The sequence below is a fragment of the Oryx dammah genome, unplaced genomic scaffold (genome assembly GCF_014754425.2).
Source record: "Oryx dammah isolate SB20612 unplaced genomic scaffold, SCBI_Odam_1.1 HiC_scaffold_5, whole genome shotgun sequence".
NCBI classification, from domain to species: domain Eukaryota; kingdom Metazoa; phylum Chordata; class Mammalia; order Artiodactyla; family Bovidae; genus Oryx; species Oryx dammah.
In genome coordinates this window covers 67,737,355-67,757,212 of record NW_024070189.1, presented here as the reverse complement: position 1 = coordinate 67,757,212, position 19,858 = coordinate 67,737,355, and the positions used below count along the sequence as shown (strand labels likewise).

The following is a 19,858-nucleotide window of genomic DNA, read 5'->3' as shown; positions in this document are numbered from 1 at the left end:
GCTGCCGTCTATGGGGTCGCACAGAGTCGGACATGACTGAAGCGACTTAGCAGCAGCAGCAGCAGTGCTTGATTAGGCTTCCCTAGTGGCTCAGATGGTAAAGACTATGCCTGCAATGTGGGAGACCTGGACTCAATCCAGAGTTGGGAAGATTCCCTGTTTCTGCATACACACACACACACACACATCTTCTTTATCCATTCATTTATCAGTGGATCTTGAGGTTGTTTCTATATCCTGGCTAATGCAAATAATGCTGCAGTGAAGCTGCATAACAGTGTATGTATTTTTCCAAATTAGTGTTTTTGTGTTCTTCAATAAATACCCAGAACTGTAATAGATAGGTCATAGAGTAGTTCTGTTCTTATTGTTTGCAAAACCTCCATAATCTTTCCTATAGTGCATGCATCAATTTACAGTCCTACTAACAATGAACTAGAAAGATTCCTTTTTTTCAACAATGCCTCCAACATTTGTTATTCCTTGTCTTTTCCACAATAGTCATTCTAAAAGGTATGAAATAATACCTCATTTTGATTTTGTTTTTCATTTCCCTAACAATTAGTGGTGTTGAGCAACCGTTGATGTTTGTTGACCATCTGTATGTCTTCTTTGGAAAACTGTCTATTCAGACCTTTTGTTCCTTATAAAATTAATTGTTGTTGTTGTTTGCATTTAGTCATATGAGCTCTTTATATACTGTGAATATTAGCCCCTTAATGGGCTCTTCATTTGAAAATATATTCTCCCATTCAGTGGGTTTCCTTTTCATTCTGAAGATGATTTCCTTCAACGTGCAGAAACTTTTTCGCTTAATGTAGTCCCATTTGTTCATTTTTGCTTTTGTTTCCCTTGCCTATGGAGTCAGATCCACAAAATAGTGCTACAAGCAAAGTCAGTAACATTATTGCTTGTTTTCTTCTAGGAATTTTATGATTTCAGATTTTGCATTAAAGTTTTTAATCCATTTTGAGTTAATTTCTCTATATGGTGTAAGATAGTGGTCTAGTCTCATTTGTTTGCATGTAACTGTACAGCTTTCTTAGCCCTGGTTATTGAAAAGGCTCTGATTTTTCTATTATATGTTCTTTGCTACTTTGTCATAGATTAATTGTCTAAGTATGTCTGTGTGTATGTGTGAATTTTTTTTTTCTTCTGGGCTTTCCATTCTGTTACATTCATTCATGTGAATATGTCTGTTTTTGTGGCAGGATCATACTATTTTAGTTACTTTGTAGTATACTCTGAAATCAGGGAGTCTGATTCCCCCAGCTTGGTTCTTCTTCCTCAAGATTATTTTAGCTATTTGGGGGTCTTTTATATTTTCATACAATTTTTAGAATTATATGTTCTATTATATGAAATATGACTTGGCATTTTGATAGAAATTACATTAAGTCTATAGATTGCTTTGAGTAGTATAAACATTTTGACAATATTAATTTTTCCAATTCATGATTACACAAAATCTTTTTTTTTTTCAGTTTTTATCATTAGTATCTTAACATTTCTAATATAATAGATTTTTACTACTTAGGTTAAACTTATTCCTCTGTATTTTATTCATTTTATTGTGATCACAAGTGAGACTGATTTGGTAATGTATTATTAGTGTATACTGCTGTTGCTGCTGCTGCTGCTAAGTCGCTTCAGTTGTGTCCGACTCTGTGCGACCCCAGAGATGGCAGCCCACCAGGCTCTCCCGTCCCTGGGATTCTCCAGGCAAGAACACTGGAGTGGGTTGCCATTTCCTTCTCTACTGAGACCTTATTAAATTTATTTATCAGTTCTAACAAATTTTTGGTGGAGTCTTTAGAGTTTTTCATTCATGGCATCACATAATCTTTAAATAGTGACAGTTTTTCTCTTCCTTTCCAACTTGGATTCATTTTATTTATTTTTCTTGCTTAGTTGTTGTGGCTAGTCCTTCCAATACTACGTTGAATAAAAGTGGTAAGAGAGAGCATTCTTGTCCTCTCAGTCTTAGGGGAAAAGTTTTCAGCTTTTCACCATTGAATATGACATTAGGTGTGAGTTCCTTATATATGATCTTTATCATGTTGAAGTACGTTTCCTCTGTACTTATTTTGATGAGACTTTTTCTTACAAATGAATATTGATGATATGATTTCAGTCTTCTAACATTTACTGGGACGTGTTTTGTGACTTTACATGTGATCTATCCTGGAGAATACTCCAAATATACTTGAGAATAACGTGCATTTTGATGCTTATGGATGAAATGTTCTATATATCTGTCAAGTCTATATGGACTAATGTATATTTTAAGTTCATTGTTTCCTTATTGATCTTTTTTATCTTGATTTTTTCACTGATATAAGTTAGATGTTAAAGTCTACTATTTTTATTGTGTTGCTTTTAATCTCCCCTTTTAAGTCCATTAATATTTGCTTTATATATCTTGGTGCCCCATGTTCTGTGAATATATGTTTATAAATATATTTTCTTACTGGATTTATCCCATTGCCATTATGTAATGCCTTTGTTTGTCTTCTAATAGTCTTTGTTTTAAAATCTATTTTGTGATATGAGTATAAGTAGACCAACCTTAATGTAATTTCCATTTGCATAAAATGTATTTTTCCATCATTTAACCTTCAGTCTATGTGTGTCCTTATTTCTGAAGTGAGCCTTTTCAAGGCAGCATACAAATGAGCTTTGTTTCTTTCTTTCTTTCTTTCTTTTTTTATAAGATGTACTTATTTCCATTTTGCTATTTTCTGGCCATGTTTGTGGTTTCTATCTTTTTTCTTCTCCTTCTCTCTTCTTTTACATTTTGGTGGTTTTCTTTAGTGTTATGTTTTGATCCTTTTCTCATTCCCTCTTGTGTACTGCCTATAAGTATTTTCCTTGCATTTGTCTTTAGTTTTATATGTTAATATAAGATCCTAAGTAAACAGTAGTGTGTTTTAAGTTGGTAGCAATTTAACTTTAAATGCATCCCAAAGCTTTCTATCTATCCCCTCTATGTTTTACTAGTTTTGCTTTTTTTTTTTTTTTTTTTGCTTTTAAGCTTGCCTTATGCATTTGATTCACTATCTTTATTGTATACTTACATTTTCAGTAAAAATTTTACTTTATGTGTTTTCATATTATTAATCAGTGCCATTCTTTCAGTTTCAGTAAGTCCCTTTCAATATTTCCTGTGAGGCCATTTTAGTGGTGGTGAATTCCAGCTTTTGCTTCTCTGTGGTATGCTTAGTCACTCAGTTGTGTCCAGCTGTTTGCAACCCCATAGACTGTAGCCTTTCAGGCTTCTCTGTCCATGGGGATTCTCCAGGCAAAAATGCTGAAGTGGATTGCCACTTCCTTCTCCAGGGGATCTTCCCAACCCAGAGACTGAACCTAGGTTTCCTGCATTGCAAGCAGATTCTTTACTGTCTAAGCCCCTAGGGAAGCCCTTTGCTTCTCTGGGAAACTCTTAATATCTCCTTCAGTTCTAAAGGATGAACTTGCTGAAAAAATAACTTTTAGTTTGAAGTGTTTTTATTTTCAGCACTTTGAATATGTCAAGCCACTCCTTTCTGATATATAATATTTCTGCTGAAAAATCTGCTGATTGCTTTATGAGTTTTCCCTTGTACATAACAAGTTGTTTTTCTCTTGCTGCTTTTAGGATTTTCTCTTTTTCCTTAAGTCTATTATTTTAATTCTAGTATGTTTTGATGTGTGTCTTTTTGGATATATTTATTTGGAGGTCTGTGGTCTCCCTGGACCTGGATGTCTATTTCCTTCCCCATATGAGGGAAATTTTCAGCCATTACTTCTTCAAATATTTTTTCTGGGTCTTTCTCTTATCTTTCAGAGATTTTATATGCAAATATCATTCTGTTTGATGTTGTCCCAAAGGCCTCTTAAGGTATCCACTTTTTATTTTTCAGTTTTGCTGCTCCTTTTGGGTGAATCCCATAACTTTGTCTTCCAGCTTCCTGATTTGTTCTTATACACAGTCCAACTCCTGTTGGACTAATCTAATGTTTTTTTTTTTTAATTCAGTTATAACTTATGCTTAGTATTCTCTATATCTTTGTTGAAATCTGCTTTCTGTTCATCCACTCTTCTCAGTTTGGTGAACATTTTTATCACGAATACTTTTAATTCTTCACCATGTAGACTTCTTATCTCTGTTTTATTAGGTCTTTTACTAAGGTTTTGTCTATTGCTCAGCTGACTGCGAGGTCCAGATGAGAGTCATGGGTAGATGGGGCTCTCAGTATGGTATGCATACTAGCAACTGCAGGTTAGATGGAAATGTCTAAAATAATGCTCACCAAAAACAGTATTAGCAAGGTAGTTTGAGATCACAAAAAAGAATCCCACTGATGGTTTAGTTCCCCAGTAGAATCCCAAATAGTTCCTGTCTCTCTAGTACATTCTTTAAGATTAGTAATAAAGTTTATGCACATTTCAATCTGGTGTTTTTGGACTGCTTTTGGATCAAGTCTTCATGCAAGCCCTTGATGAGATTTTCCATTTGCTGTAATTTTACAGCTTTCCTTGATGTATTCCCCATGGTTATTTTAAAATCAAGTATCTTGGGGGTTTTTCTGTTCTATATAGGGTCCTATAAACACACCTTTGTGATCCTTCTCAATTGTTGACTGCCACTGATGAGTGATGGTTTCTTCCTTTAGTATGATCATATATCTGTGTCTACTATCCATCCTGATGCTATATTTTTACCCTTTGCTCTGGCTATTGTTGCTTTAATTTTTATGTTCCTTTCACAGGGACTTATTCCACATGTGATTGTAGATATGCTGTGTCCATGGGAGGAACTATACTGTCAGAAATCTCATTTTTATCTGTTTTATATATATCCATCTCAATGCAAGTTTGTGCTTGAGCCCAAGTAAATAAATAAATATTCTTGAGCCAATTGACATAAAATTGTTTTCTTGTGACCTCAGAGTCAAAAAGTAATAGTAAATTAAGAATATCTTCCTTGAATGAATGATGGTATAGTGTGACATAAGCTTTCTGTGGCTGGTTTTCCAAGAAATTGAAAGTTTTCAACTTCTTGAATGATGGTGGGTCTACCTAGGTCCCAAAGGTAAAAACTAATTTCTTAAGGCAATCTATAATTGAAATCAACCTCAGGAAGGATTGGAAATAGTGGGCTATAACACAAAGAGATTTTATTAATTTGTCTTGATTTTTGTGTGGCCACATCAGGCTTTAAGCAACCCAACGTTTACCTTGTGTGTCCAACTTTACCTATTATATCCATCTCTCATTTGTGTATCCCACAGAGTTATGGAGTGGAGCAATTACTCCATGTATGCTGACTTTGTCCTCTTGGGCTTGTTCAGCAACACACATTTCCCCTGGCTTCTCTTTGCCCTTATCGTCTTGGTATTTGTCATCTCAATAGCCAGCAACACAATGATGATCATTCTCATCCACCTGGACTCCCGCCTCCACACGCCCATGTACTTCCTGCTCAGCCAGCTTTCCATCATGGATATCTTGTACATTTCCACCATTGTGCCCAAGATGCTAGTTGACCAAATAGTAGACCAAAGGGCCATTTCCTTTGCAGGATGCACTGCCCAGCACTTTCTCTATCTGACCTTGGCAGGAGCTGAGTTCTTCCTTCTAGGACTCATGTCCTATGACCGCTATGTTGCCATCTGCAATCCTCTGCGCTATCCTGTCCTCATGAACCGCAAAGTCTGCTTGTTGATTGTGGTGGCAGCCTGGCTGGGAGGGTCCATAGATGGCTTCTTACTTACACCAGTCACCATGCAGTTCCCTTTCTGTGCTTCTCGGGAAATAAATCACTTCTTCTGTGAGGTACCTGCTCTTCTGAAGCTCTCCTGTATAGATACATCAGCCTATGAGACAGCCATGTATGTCTGCTGCATTATGATGCTCCTCATTCCTTTCTCTGTCATCTCAGCCTCTTACACAAGGATTCTCATTACTGTTTACAGAATGAATGAGGCGGAAGGGAGAAAAAAGGCAGTGGCCACTTGCTCCTCACATATGGTAGTTGTCAGTCTCTTTTATGGGGCTGCCATGTACACCTATGTGCTACCTCACTCTTACCATACTCCTGAGCAGGACAAGGCTGTGTCTGCCTTCTACACTATCCTTACTCCCTTGCTCAACCCACTTATTTACAGTCTCAGGAACAAAGACGTCACAGGGGCCCTACAGAAAGCTCTGGGAAGGTGCTCATCCTCAGGAAGGTAACCACCTTCCAAAGAAACTGCATTTGCTGCTAGACATTTGAAGAAGAGGATATAGGACTTAATTGTCATCTTTGGATTTAAACATTGTTTGCCTGGAAATAGCAGGTCATCCACATGCCAGCAACTGTGAGGCATCCTGGGATTTAGAAAGCCTACATTTTGAAGATTTCATCATCTTTGGAAACATAAGAGGATTCTACAAAATGGTGTTGAATGAAACTGGAATAAAATAGGGGTTTCAGTAGACGGTTTCACCCATACGCTTTTGACAAATTTTGCATCCCACTGAACAGATGTTTTTTTCCTGCCATGGTCAGTCATGACAAAAGAAATGCTAATCTTCTGCTATTCCTCTAGCTTCTCATTACAGTTTCTTTTTAGACATCATACAAATTGACTACTTAAAAGACATCAATATGTCCAATATTATTTTGATTGTATTCAAATGCTATTTTAATAACTAACTGAATTTTTTACAAATGATGATTTTAGCCTTCCAAAACATTTAATTCAATCAAGCCAGTATTGGCAGTATCATTATTTTAAAAATTGGTTTGACTTTATGTAATTAATTTTTCAACTGAATTCTAATAACATGGCTAGTAGACACAATAGTAAACATCAATTTCTGAAGAGACCAATACCTTTACTTTTTTTCTCATGAAGTTTTGCTAAAATAATCTCAGAATAATGGACCAATGTGCTTTTGAGACAGGTAAACGTGGATGGCTTCTACATTTTCTATCCTTCCTAATGATATAATTTAATAGCAACATCCAGGGTAGTTTGAAATCATATCTTTTTCACGGTATTTAAATTGCCTGATGACCTAACATATTCATTTTGAAAGATTTTCATGCAAAAGAATGGAACTCCTTTGAGAGTTAAATGTTGATTTATTCTTTTAAAAATTAATATATGCCACTCCTTATTTTTTATTTTATAATATTTTAATTTAGTTATAATTATTTTATTTAATAATTTAATTGCTTGAATAATTGTGGTTAACCAATAGTCTTCTGAAATAGAGAAATTTATTTTTCATCATCTATTTTCTTTTCTACGCTTTTCCCTACTTGACCAAACTCCTTTATTTTGAGTCTTCAGTCTTTCTGTCTTTCTACCTTTATATCTTCAAGTTTGCTTATCTTAGACTTAATTTTCTAAAAGGAAAACATTTTGCATTACAAAAATGAGAATGTAATTATGTGTAAGCTCATTTAATATCAGAATGGTCTGAAGATGTATAAGTCAGCTGGGAATTGACATATGTTTCAGAAAATCCAATGCTTCTACATCTTGGAGAAAAAGGAGGAACATATTAGAGAACTTTCTAATGCATCTCACTTTTCTACATTGCATTTCTATGTGTGTGAAAAATAATATTGTTTAGTATTCCTAAATGTAAAAATTTGTCCTATTTTCTCTCAATAACACCTATATTATAACCAGAAGTTGGAGTCAAATTTAAAGACTCCACCATTTTGTCCAAATTTCCTAGAAACCTTCAACCTAGTCCTTGGAATTTATTTTCTAACACTTGTGTCATGGAGAGAAGGATTCCTGCCAAGATCGGAAATTTTGGCTTTTTATGATATAGGAATAGTGAATATGCTTTACAAATAGCTTCTGGACAGAAAAGAAATAGATTGGAAAAATTGAGCTCACATTTAAAAAGATGCCTTGGTATTATAACACTTATTAAACTTTAATTACAGACTTGAAATTAATTTTTTCAACCTCTCTATGTCCGGTTGAACAAATTAATTTCTTGAAACCCTCTTTTTCAAGGTATTAAATTAGAACATTCTAACTTAATTCTTACCTCAGAGGAATAATTTTAAAAGAACACGATATAACTAGTGCAAAGCAACTTTAGCTTTGGAAGGTGCTATATGCCATGAGGTATTATTATAACTGACACAACACTACAGAGAGGAGGCAGTGAAACCTGCTTTCTTCACCCATTTCTATACCAGAAGTGGTCTTGTCTCTTGATATTGTACTTAATATAGCATTTCCTCTTGCAAAGATGAGGTTACAGAGGTGATTAATGTCCTCTAACTCTACCATAAGACCTTTATTAAAACATTCAGAAACTGTTTCAAGGACTGATGTTAGTCTGTCCACAGCACATACTTGTGATAAAATGATAACTTACAGTGAACGATGTCAGATTTGTGATCTCCAAAGAAAAAGATTTAGCTTCAGTTTCAGGGACCAGGCTTGATCACTCAAGAACTTTTGTGTAGCAGTTTTATTAAAGTGAAAAAGGACAGAGAAAACTTCTGACGTAGACATTAGAAGGGGGATGGAGTGTGCTCCCCTTGCTAGTCTTATCAAGGCCTTATATACTCTTACCAGACTGACTCCCACAACAGACACCTTAAATTAACAAGATTAGAACTAATAATAGAAAGATCTTAACAGACCCACTCTTGAAACAAATGTCTTAAGATAAAAAGATTAGTCAGAAGGTTCTTGTTAAAAAGGAGAAACACGTCCTTGAGTAAGATGCATTGCTGTTATATAGTCTTTAGTGCAGAGTTTAAGGGAAAACATACTCTTGAGCCATTAGCTCTGGGCTTAAAAAAAAAGCATTTTAGGTGACTAGGAGGAAAGAATGTAGGAAAAAAAAAAAAAACATTTGTCCTTTTCTCCTCCTTGAGAGCCCTGGGCCCCTTTCTTCTCCTGGAAGGCCCTGGATCCCTTCCTCCTTGAGGGCCTCTGACTCCTTATCAATCTACCTAAATTAACTCTCTCAAAAACAATGGTCATTGCCTCTAGTGTATCATGAGAGGATAGATATCCTAACCTCACTTCACACTAAATTCTACCTGACTTCAGAAGCTGAAGAAAACAAGCAAGACCTTATATGAAGAACGCTTCTTGGGAGGGAACTATATAGCCACCTGTGTAGGGGTTGATCCCTCTCTTTTTCCACATAGTGAATTAAAAGGGGCCAGAGAATATTTACTTTTCTTTTGTTAGGTAGTTAGAATAGGAAGTCCAGAATGGCGGGACTAAAAGACAAGGAAGGGAAAAGTCCATGAAAATAGAACAAAGGAAGTTCCGAGGACCAGAGTGAGGACCTCAGGTAGAACAAACAGCACTCCTGGCTAGCCCAATTTACATAGGGTAGGCCCAGGGGAGGAAAAAACATATAAAAAGAGGAGCCAAAGGGCTGGGGCCCTCTCTTCTTTTCTCATCTTTGTTTCAGCATGCCCTCACACCTTGAGGGTGTATTTTCCTGCTTTTTTCTAAATAAAATTGAGCTGTAACACGGAGCTGTTAACACTGATCTGTCTAAGAGCTATAACATGGTCTGTTCAAAACCCAAGAGCTATAACACGGTCTGCCAAGAGCTGTGACGTGCCAAGGGCTTTAATGTCCATTGCTTCAAATTTTTGTTGAGATGAGACAGAACCGAGATTACACTTGCCTGACACTTTCCAGCTTAGAAACACTTACAGTTGTCAGTCATATGATATAAACTGAATGAATAAAATAAATGTCACATGTCTTACAATGCATTTGTTTTCAACATCAGTCCAGTTTCTCACCTCTACAGTAGTGTTAGCAAATCCAAGGCATATTTGAACATAGTAAGATCTTCTTTTCCTCAATTTTTGCTTTTTTTTCTCCTTTTTTTCTCCAAATTATTTATCTTCCCCAATTTATACCTCTCCCTCTTCCATTCCTAACAATTCTTACTTCCCAAACACATTCCTCTTTTTTTTCCTCTCTCTCTCTCTCCCTTGATCTTGCACTTTTCTATTCCCAATTTTTTGTTTTATTGACTATGCTCCAGCTCTCATTGCTCTTGGTAGTGATGCTGTTCTTCTCTAGTGAATCATGGGATTTTAATTATTCTAGATTACTAGGATAACTAGGGGCTTAGGGATTTCAGGGACTTTTAAAATGGGCTTCTGAAGTGTGCTGGCAATAAAATGAAAGAGAAGATGAGGTTTAATATAAAGAGAATTTTAATAGAAACTACTTAACATAGATGTGTTTGTCTTGGTTAGATGTACTTAACTGTAGCCAGAAGGTTTGCATAATGGAAAACGTAGACAAATCTAATAGTACTTTCTTAATTGTGTGCTCAATAGGCCTCTTTGGTTCTGATATTTCAGCATAATTTTTAGTCTAAGAGTTCAAAGAAGGATATATGTATATGTATTCAATATTATTGAATCACTTTTTTGAATCACTGAAACTAACACAATGTTGTTACTCAACTATGATCCATTATAAAATGAAAATGTAAATAAAAAAATAAAGTTATAATCTGAAGAAATTTAAAAGTAAAATAAAATAGATGGATTTTCCCAGCATTGAGAATCTACTGTTCCACAGTGAGCAAGGTAAATTTAGAGAAAGTTGTTTGCATCTCTAAGCAGAGACCTCATTCTCAGCCTGATTGGGCATTCTTTCTGTCTTACATGCCTGATCCTTCATGTGTGCTCTGGGTAAGTTCTGTCATCTGCTTATGACTGCTTCTTTGATATTTGCATCAACAGTTTTTACTTAGAGTATAGACTTATATTTTAGTAACTCCCAGTCTTTATTTAGAGATATCCCAGAGCATCTTCCATAATCTCAAGAGAAATAGAAATACTCTAAACATGATTTTCTTCACTGTCTTATTTGTAAACAATAGATAATATTGTCTATTTTTGTTATAGTGAGGGATTATTTCAGATGAAGTAAACATAATAAAGTAATGAAAATTAAAAAGGAAAAGAAGGAAACATTACTTGAATTCTGCATCATAGAAAATTTGAGTCTGAAGTAACCTTAGAGGTGACTGTGCCACACCTTTTTATTTAATAGATGGAAAAACAAACCCTGAGAACAGAATCCCATTCCCAAAGACATATGGGAAATGGTAGAACTGCAGTTGCAATCGAGGAATCCTTATTCTAGTTTCATAGATATTTAGCATATCCTCTAAGGCTTTGTATTTAATCATTCTCACCAGAAGATGGGTGAATTACGTGATTTATGAGTCATTGTTCAGATTAAATATTCTGGCAGCTTTGGAATTTTTCCCCCCAGATCTCTCAGTGTCTTCACACTTTTTTCTTTATGTATGAAGTTCCAGTTAGGTAACCTGATATGTGCCTCTGTCTTTCAAGAACATCAGCAGAGAACTAACTAAACTCTTTAGAATTTTAGAGTTTCCTAAAAATATATTAATTTAGGTCTTATCGTGATAAATACTGGAATTTTGTCCAAGAATTCACTCTAAATGCCAGGTAGCACTTTGGAATGGGGTGGGCAAACAAAATTATCTGAGATTAAACAAAACATCTAGAATTTATCTAGAATTTAAGAGAACACATGTATACCTGTGGTGGATTCATGTTGATGTCTGGCAAAACCAATACAATATTGTAAAGTAATTAGCCTCCAATTAAAATAAATAAAGTTATTTTTAAAAAATTAAAAAAAGAATTACTGTCTTATAATATAAGTCTATTAAGGATTGTTACTGGAAAAGGCTAAAGAAGATGAAGGGTATTAGTAGGAAAAGAGCTAAAAGAGAAAGATGAGCAAGAAAAAAAGAAAGAAAACCTTGAGAAGTTACAAAATATCTATCATATATAAATAATTTAGACTCTGATACTTTACCAACGCAAATTGTCATGTTCAGAAGCTGTGTTATTTTCCTTTGTAAACTTGGTAATAATAATAGAAGACCAACTTGTTATAGCAGCACTTCTCAACCATTTTCCTGACATGGACATTAAAAAAAAAAAAAAAAAAAGGTAGTCATTGGGGTAAATTGAGGTGGTTGTTGACTGCCAAATCAATTTCCTGGTGGCTATACCTGCTCAGGTATTATCAGACCCATTTAGCATTGAGGCTATCAATGCTGCTGCTGCTGCTGCTGCTGCTGCTGCTGCTGCTGCTAAGTCGCTTCAGTCGTGTCCGACTCTGTAAAACCCCATGGACAGCAGCTCACCAGGTGCCTCTGTCCACAGGATTCTCCAGGCAAGAATACTGGAGTGGGTTGCCATTTCTTTCTCCGGGGACATCAATGCTGCTGCTGCTATTAATTTGCTTCAGTCGTGTCCAACTCTGTGTGACTCCATAGATGGCAGCCCACCAGGCTACTCTGTCCCTGGGATTCTCCAGGCAAGAACACTAGAGTGGGTTGCCAGTTCCTTCTCCAATGCATGAAAGTGAAAAGTTAAAGTGAAGTCGCTGAGTCATGCCCGACTCTTAGCGACCCCATGGACTGCAGCCTACCAGGCTCCTCCGTCCATGGGATTTTCCAGGCAAGAGTACTGGAGTGGGGTGCCATTGCCTTCTCCAGGGGACATCAATAACTGGTTGTAATACCTGGTTGTAAACCATTGGTGGCTCTGTATTGAGCTACATCACACTGGAAGGAAAAGGATATTCAAATAATTCTATTTCTAATTGAAGGACTTTTATATTTTTTGATAAGTGATATAAACTATTCTTTAAGAAGCATTAGCTAGTTACTGAATAGCATTCTAAATGGCTGGAAAATTTTACCACATGTGATAAATCTAGCCTTGGTAAATTCAAAAAAAAAAAATTGACATCATTCCAAGCATCTTTTCTGACCACAATGCAGTAAGATTAGATCTCAATTACAGGAGAGAAACTATTAAAAATTCCAACATATGGAGGCTGAACAACACGCTGCTGAATAACCAACAAATCATGAAAGAAATCAAAATATGCATAGAAATGAATGAAAATGAAAACACAACAATCCAAAACCTGTGAGACACTGTAAAAGCCAAGGGGAAGGTTCATAGCAATACAGGCATACCTCAAGAAACAAGAAAAAAGTCAAATAAATAACCTAACTGTACACCTAAAGCAACTAGAAAAGGATGACGTGAAGAACCCCAGGGTTAGTAGAAGGAAAGAAATGTTAAAAATTAGGGCAGAAATAAATGCAAAAGAAACTAAAGAGACCATAGCAAAATTCAATAAAGCCAAAAGCTGGTTCTTTGAGAAGATAAATAAAATTGATAAAACATTAGCCAGACTCATCAAGAAACAAAGGGAGAAAAATCAAATCAATAAAATTAGAAATGAAAATGGGGAGATCACAACAAAAGTTATAACTTTAGAATGATCTTTACTTTCATCTCTACATTACATGCTTTTTTTATTCTTAAGAGATGCCAGGGTTAGATAAGTAGTTTTATGAAAAAAATCTCAAGAAGCAATTATAACTTTTGCTTTGGAAAAGAATAGACTCTCTGGTAAGAGGATTGGACTTTGGCTGATCTTCCTCTTATGCACAAGGTGAGCCCAGTAAATATAGATTAATTACTAACCTAGGGATTTCTCCTGCAAGATGCTGAAATCTAATATTAATTAAATGCTTACTTTTATCTTAGCCCCACCTTCATATCCAAGTATTTTAAAAGGCTGCCATTTCAATGTTGCCTAACTAAGGTCTGGACTCAATTGCTCTGAGGTAAGAGTTAATAGTTTCATGGAAACCAAATAGAACATTTCCCATACACTATAATGTTTTCTTTAGGCATCACTCTAATACTATTAGAAACTATCTTCAAGTTTAAGAAGGATAAATTTGTACATTCAGTTCTCAGAAAAGGATACTTTAGCATGAAATAGGAAGCGTAGGGGAATCTAGTATTAGTTTATGGTGCTTGAATGAATTTACTAAAGAGAGAAAGGGCATGTTAAAAAAAGCTGATGGTTGAAAGATCCAGCTTAGTATTCATGATGAGTAATTTTTAGACTTTAATGTCTAAGATATGTATTACTAATGAAAAGTATGGATTGCCCTCTGAATATGTTTTCCTTTTTTTTCCCCCTCTGAATATTTTTAAGGCAAGAGTTAACCTTTTTGTATGGAAAAAGACGTGGGTAGAGGTTTTTGCATCCTTAGAGGGAGATTAAAATATATTGAATTATTTCTTTTTATTATTATTATTTTCTAAGCTCCCTTCTCCCTTCTTTACTCCATAGGTATGGTCATATGCTCTCATAGTGCTCAAAAGATAAAATCTATTTTTTTAATAGACAAGCAGCATTTCTTAAAGAAATTCCCTTAAAAGATTTTACCATGGTCCTATCAGAGACCACTGGACTGAATCACAGAAGCTGAATAGGATTGTGTCTACATGTCAGAAACTTAGATCGCATCATGCAATAATGAGCATGTGACATTTAAAGTTAAAGGTATCCGCTTTTTATGTTCCTCTGTCATTTCTGATCTTGTGCAGTTTTTCCTTGCCTCTAATTCTTTACTTCCCTATGGCACTAGCAGAGTAGAGAGTAGATGTCTCCTGTGCCTGATCCTTTGATTTCTGTTTACCTCTGCACAAACTAACACCACTACTCAGAAGGATATATCTCTATTAATCAAAATAAGTAGCTGTCCTGGCATCTGACAGCTTTAAATTTAGACCCTTCATGCAATATTCCAGGAAGCCAGATGTACTTATTGTTTCCAGACCACAGACCACACTTTTCAGTCAGTTCAGTTCAGTCACTCAGTAGTGTCCAACTCTTTTGAGACCCCAGGGACTGCAGCACGCCAGGCTTCCCTGTCCATCACCAACTTCTGGAGCATACTCAGACTCATGTCCATCTAGTCAGTGGTCACATCCAGCCATCTCAAACCTTGTCGGACCCTTCTCCTTCCGCCTTCAATCGTTCCCAGCATCAGGGTATACCCTTAACAGTATGCTTTAGGTAAGTTGGCACCTGATATTAGAACTAACACTTTATGATTAACTATATGTACATATTTAAATCTTCTGTATCTTATGATGTTTTGACATCTTAACATTTCTAGCTGTGGAGAGACTGCCCCTCCCTGGACTAGTCAGTTATTAGAGATAGCAAAAGTCTTAGCATGTCTTCGATATGAAAACTAAACTATCTGGAATCAGACCTTCTCCCTGTCAATTGTACATACAGTGAATCAGAAAGGATTGGTCCAAGACCTCCTTATCTTCGGTAGTCCTTCTCCCTGATTTCACTTGAAGGCCTCTTTTTACAAGATGTTGCAAGGATCTGAATTGTGTCCAGACTTCTGTGGCTTCTCTCAGAATAATTTCAGGCTTATTGTCCTGAAACGTTCCGCTTCTACCAGCTAGCACCTTGCACAGGAACCCTCTTTCATCTCCTTACCTTTACTCTCCACGTGGCATATCAGAGAAAAAAATCAAGGCCTCTTGCAAAACTTACCCATCCTTTCCCATGGCAGAGATCCAGAGTCTCCACTCACAGTGCTCTTCTAATCTTGGCTGAATCTTCCCATACGCTAGCCTCTGCCATACCAGGTGGTTATGTAGCTATACTAGACGATATTATGTCAGTTCTGGAGGTGGGGTATTCTGTCTTGAACAACAGAAAAGCCTGAACCTGGAGCTATGCAGATACAAGGTTTCATTTTTTTTCTTCTAATTTTTAGAAGGATTGTAATTAAAGAAGGAAATGGTAGAAAACTTGAGACTAGGGAATAATGATGATAGTGGTAGAAAGGTTACCTAATGGGGAATGGAATCCAGTATCTTGTATGTGTAAATCAAATCACACATTACATTAAAAAGTAGTCAGTAGTGTTAACGCTAATGTTAAAATTAGATACTGGGAACTGATGCAAATAGATTAAATCATGACATGTCATTGTGTTCATAATGTAGATGTTGCCATGTCAAATATTCCACAGTACAATGCTAAAACCATATTTTGATAGTGTGTCACATTAGTTTTATATATTTGATTCACTGACAAAAATAACACATACACCTTTGTAATAAGCCTCTTAGTATGCTATTCCTCTAACAGAATCTATTCCCTACTCTTAAATATTCTCTCTCTTATACACACACACACACACACACACACACACACACACACACTTACTCACATATACACAGAGAAGCAGCTTGGATCCAAATTGAGGTTCTTTTATTCACTGAAACTCTGATTGTTTTAGAAATAAAGTTAGTTTACAACATATCTTTCTGCTCCTTCAGTTTTATTAATATATTTTAACATTCTAGGATCTACTCTAAGAAAGGATCTGGAGTTTGAAAAATTTGCATTCCTTAATCAAAGAGTTCTGAGGCAATGAGAATGATTTACCATTTTGAATATTCTGTAGACTCTAATCTGAGTATATGTGTGAAATAAATTTCTCTGACCCATATTTTGATTGCAAAGCAGCTTTTCCTTAGGCAATTTTCAGATTATTTGGCTATCTCAGTTTTTCAGTGTATTTTCAAAGTGATGATTAAGAGTGGATTTAATACTGTCAGCAGTGCACATAAAATCTACAATGTGTTTAAGTGAAAAAAAGGATTGTTGATCAAGATAAAGTTATTGTCTGCCTGCATGAATATTTTTATCCCAACCAGTTATTGCAGAGCTCCATAAACACAGTTTTAATTCTAATATCTTAAATTTAATTTCTGTGTCTATGATTCAGAGCTGTGGCTTTCACAAGTAAATCTTTCACATATTATCAAACTTATTGAAAGCTGGTATTTGATATTTAGGTATGGTTTATGCTGGTTTACCCAGGCATTTGTTTTTCTCCTTCTCAGTTGAAAAGGTATGTTAAAGTTTCAACACAGGCCAACATAAAATTGCTTTTTACTTTCTTCCTCTGAAATTTTGCTCATTTACCTAGTCTATAGTGTAATTGCATCTTTAATGAACACTCAGAAAAAGTCTCAGTATTGTTCCTAGTAGTTCTGCTTCAGCATAAAGATTAATTCATTCTTAATACCTCAAAGACTATATATTTATTTAAAAATCCAGATAAAGTATTAGTAACTAGTATATTTTATAGAAATAAACTTCTTCAGTAATTCTGTCACTAAAATGAAGAGATGTACACTACAGAAATGTATACTATAAAACAATGACAATAATAAAATGTTCCTGAATATATCTAAGAAGTGCACTTTTATATCTCTCAAGAATAAAACATACAAGAGTTCATTCCATCTAGTTCAACTGAGTTTTTTTCCTCTAAATTCAGGAATCTCATTTCCATCTAGAGTTGCCTTTACTTATAAACATAGAGGATAGATAACAATGTAGAAATATAATTGTTAAGGAATTAAAAATAAAAAACAAAGCAAGTAGTAATGGATTCCTAGGACAATATAAAATTTTCATAATTTCAGAATGTCAGAAAAACTGTTAATGTTTGGCTGAACAATAATTAAAAAGTTGCTTAGGTCACTATGAAATGATATGAGGCCATTCTAAGTCATAAAATCTCACTCCAATCAGTGGTGTCAATCAGAAAGACCACAATGATGAAGAATCCAAAGCCTTGCTTGTAGAATACATTTAAGGTGGTACTCATTTGATATTTACAACCCTAAATTATTCTGTGAGAAAAAAAATGGATCCAAGTACTTAAAATGACCTGTGCCTAAAACATGAACTTCCTTGGCAAAAAAACATCTAACCATATGCCACAGATATTGACCATTAATTAAAGTTAGTAGTACTGCCTTGTTAATTCCTGATGTTCCAATCATTCACAAAGCAGTTTAATTATAATAGCAGCCAAATTATCTAAATTTATTGGCTTCATGTTTATTCTTTATCAGTTTATGAAATCACAAATGGATGTCCATGATGTTAACAATGCAATATTAAATGGCAGAGCGCAATTTAAATTTAATCTACCCATACATATTGATTGCAAGGCAATATGAAGGGTAAGGCACAGTTATCAAACTGAAGAAATTTTCATTCTAAAATAAGATTATAAAATATATACAGAAGATAGTTCAAAATAAAAATAAAGAAAAATTTGAAAACAATACTGTATAAATTATTACATTTATATCTTATATCAGCCTACAGAGATATTGACCTATGATAACTTTTCACAAATGATGAACCTGAGTTCGTTTATAAATTTTTCTGTCCAATGTTACATAGACAATTAATGCCAAAACTGGGATTCAATATGATTCTGAACTGATGTTCTTTCCTTTATCTCACTCTGCTTCTGAAATACTATCCATGGTAGGCCCTCCCTAAATTTTGGATTATTAATGAACCTAACAACTTCCTGTCTTTGCAGTTCTAGGAGCTATTATGTGATGTAAACATGGAGATGGTTCTTCAAAATTCCACTGACTTCATCCTCTTGGGCCTCATCACACATCCCACATTCCCTGGGTGTATCTTTGCAGTGGTCTTCTCCATCTTTCTGGTGGCTGTAACAGCCAACATAGTCATGATTCTGCTCATTCACACAGACTCCCACCTCCACACACCCATGTACTTCCTGCTTAGCCAGCTGTCCATCATGGACACTGTCTACATCTGCATCACTGTCCCCAAGATGTTGCAAGACCTCTTGTCCAAGGAAAAAACCATCTCCTTTCTGGGCTGTGCACTTCAGATCTTCCTCTACCTGACCCTGATTGGAGGGGAATTCTTCTTGCTGGGCCTCATGGCCTATGACAGGTATGTGGCTGTGTGCAACCCTCTTCGATATCCTCTCCTCATGAACCGCAGGATTTGCTTGTTTATGGTGGTGGGTTCCTGGGTTGGTGGCTCCTTGGATGGGTTCATGCTGACTCCCTTTACCATGAGCTTCCCTTACTGTGGGTCCCGAGAGATCAATCACTTTTTCTGTGAGATCCCAGCAGTACTGAAGCTGTCCTGTATTGACACATCGCTCTACCAGACCTTGATGTATGCCTGCTGCGTGCTGATGCTGCTCATCCCTATATCCATCATCTCTGTTTCCTACACACGCATCCTGCTCACAGTGCATCGGATGAACTCTGCTGAGGGCCGGCGCAAAGCCTTTGCTACCTGTTCATCCCATATTGTGGTGGTGATCATTTTCTATGGGGCAGCCTTCTACACCAATGTGCTGCCCCAATCATATCACACACCAGAGAAAGACAAGGTTGTATCTGCCTTCTACACCATACTCACTCCAATGCTCAACCCACTCATCTACAGCTTGAGAAATAAAGATGTGGCTACAGCTCTAAGGAGAATACAGGGGAGATGTACATACTCCCAGAAAGTCAGAGCAGGAGATGTATCCAAGAAATACCAGAAGGAGCTGGGTACAAACTTTCTTGGTACTGTGGCTACTGGCACACAGTAATTCTAGAAAATATGTTGTTGGTTCTGAAAAATATTCACTATCATTTTCACAATCCTGAATTATACCAGGCAAAATAATGCTTTTGACACCAACACTTAAGAACTATAGCTGAACACAGCCAGTATCTCAGCAACAGCCAACTCACTTGCCTGAATTCACTGACAGACATCTCTCAGAGAGCATTTTCTTCAGGTAGCACTATAAATCATTCCAGTCAGTCCAAACATCCCTTTGAAAGTCCTGAATGGATATTTTTATGTTATATATTTTCATGTGTCTTTTGTGTCTGTATTTCTGACAAACTTTTGAATAGAAAATGCGAGGAATAATTTTCATGTCCTTGTTGATTTAAAGTCAAATGTTCAATACAAATTAAATATTTTCTGATGACTATAGTCTATGTGGCACCTCTATTTAGAAAACTTTTGTAACGATAATTCAATTGGGTTTGGGGTTCAGTATTCTTTGTTATCTTTTATAAATGTCTGTGTTCTCTAATCTCTAA

General features: G+C 35.8%; 2 protein-coding genes across 2 annotated transcripts; both read left to right on the top strand.

The window, feature by feature from the left end:
* Window positions 1–5,277: 5,277 nt before the first annotated feature.
* LOC120863766 (olfactory receptor 2T27) lies at window positions 5,278–6,219 on the top strand. Its single transcript, XM_040240333.1, has one exon. The coding sequence runs from the start codon at window positions 5,278–5,280 to the stop codon at window positions 6,217–6,219; it is 942 nt and encodes a 313-aa protein (XP_040096267.1).
* Window positions 6,220–18,333: 12,114 nt separating this feature from the next.
* On the top strand, window positions 18,334–19,353 carry LOC120864508 (olfactory receptor 2T2). Its single transcript, XM_040241578.1, has one exon. It carries the CDS (start codon window positions 18,334–18,336, stop codon window positions 19,351–19,353), a length of 1,020 nt encoding a protein of 339 aa, XP_040097512.1.
* Window positions 19,354–19,858: the final 505 nt, after the last annotated feature.

Bases quoted from the DNA above. Each gene is read 5' to 3' on its own strand.
- LOC120863766 (XM_040240333.1), top strand. From the start codon at position 5,278: ATGGAGTGGAGCAATTACTCCATGTATGCTGACTTTGTCCTCTTGGGC.
- LOC120864508 (XM_040241578.1), top strand. From the start codon at position 18,334: ATGGAGATGGTTCTTCAAAATTCCACTGACTTCATCCTCTTGGGCCTC.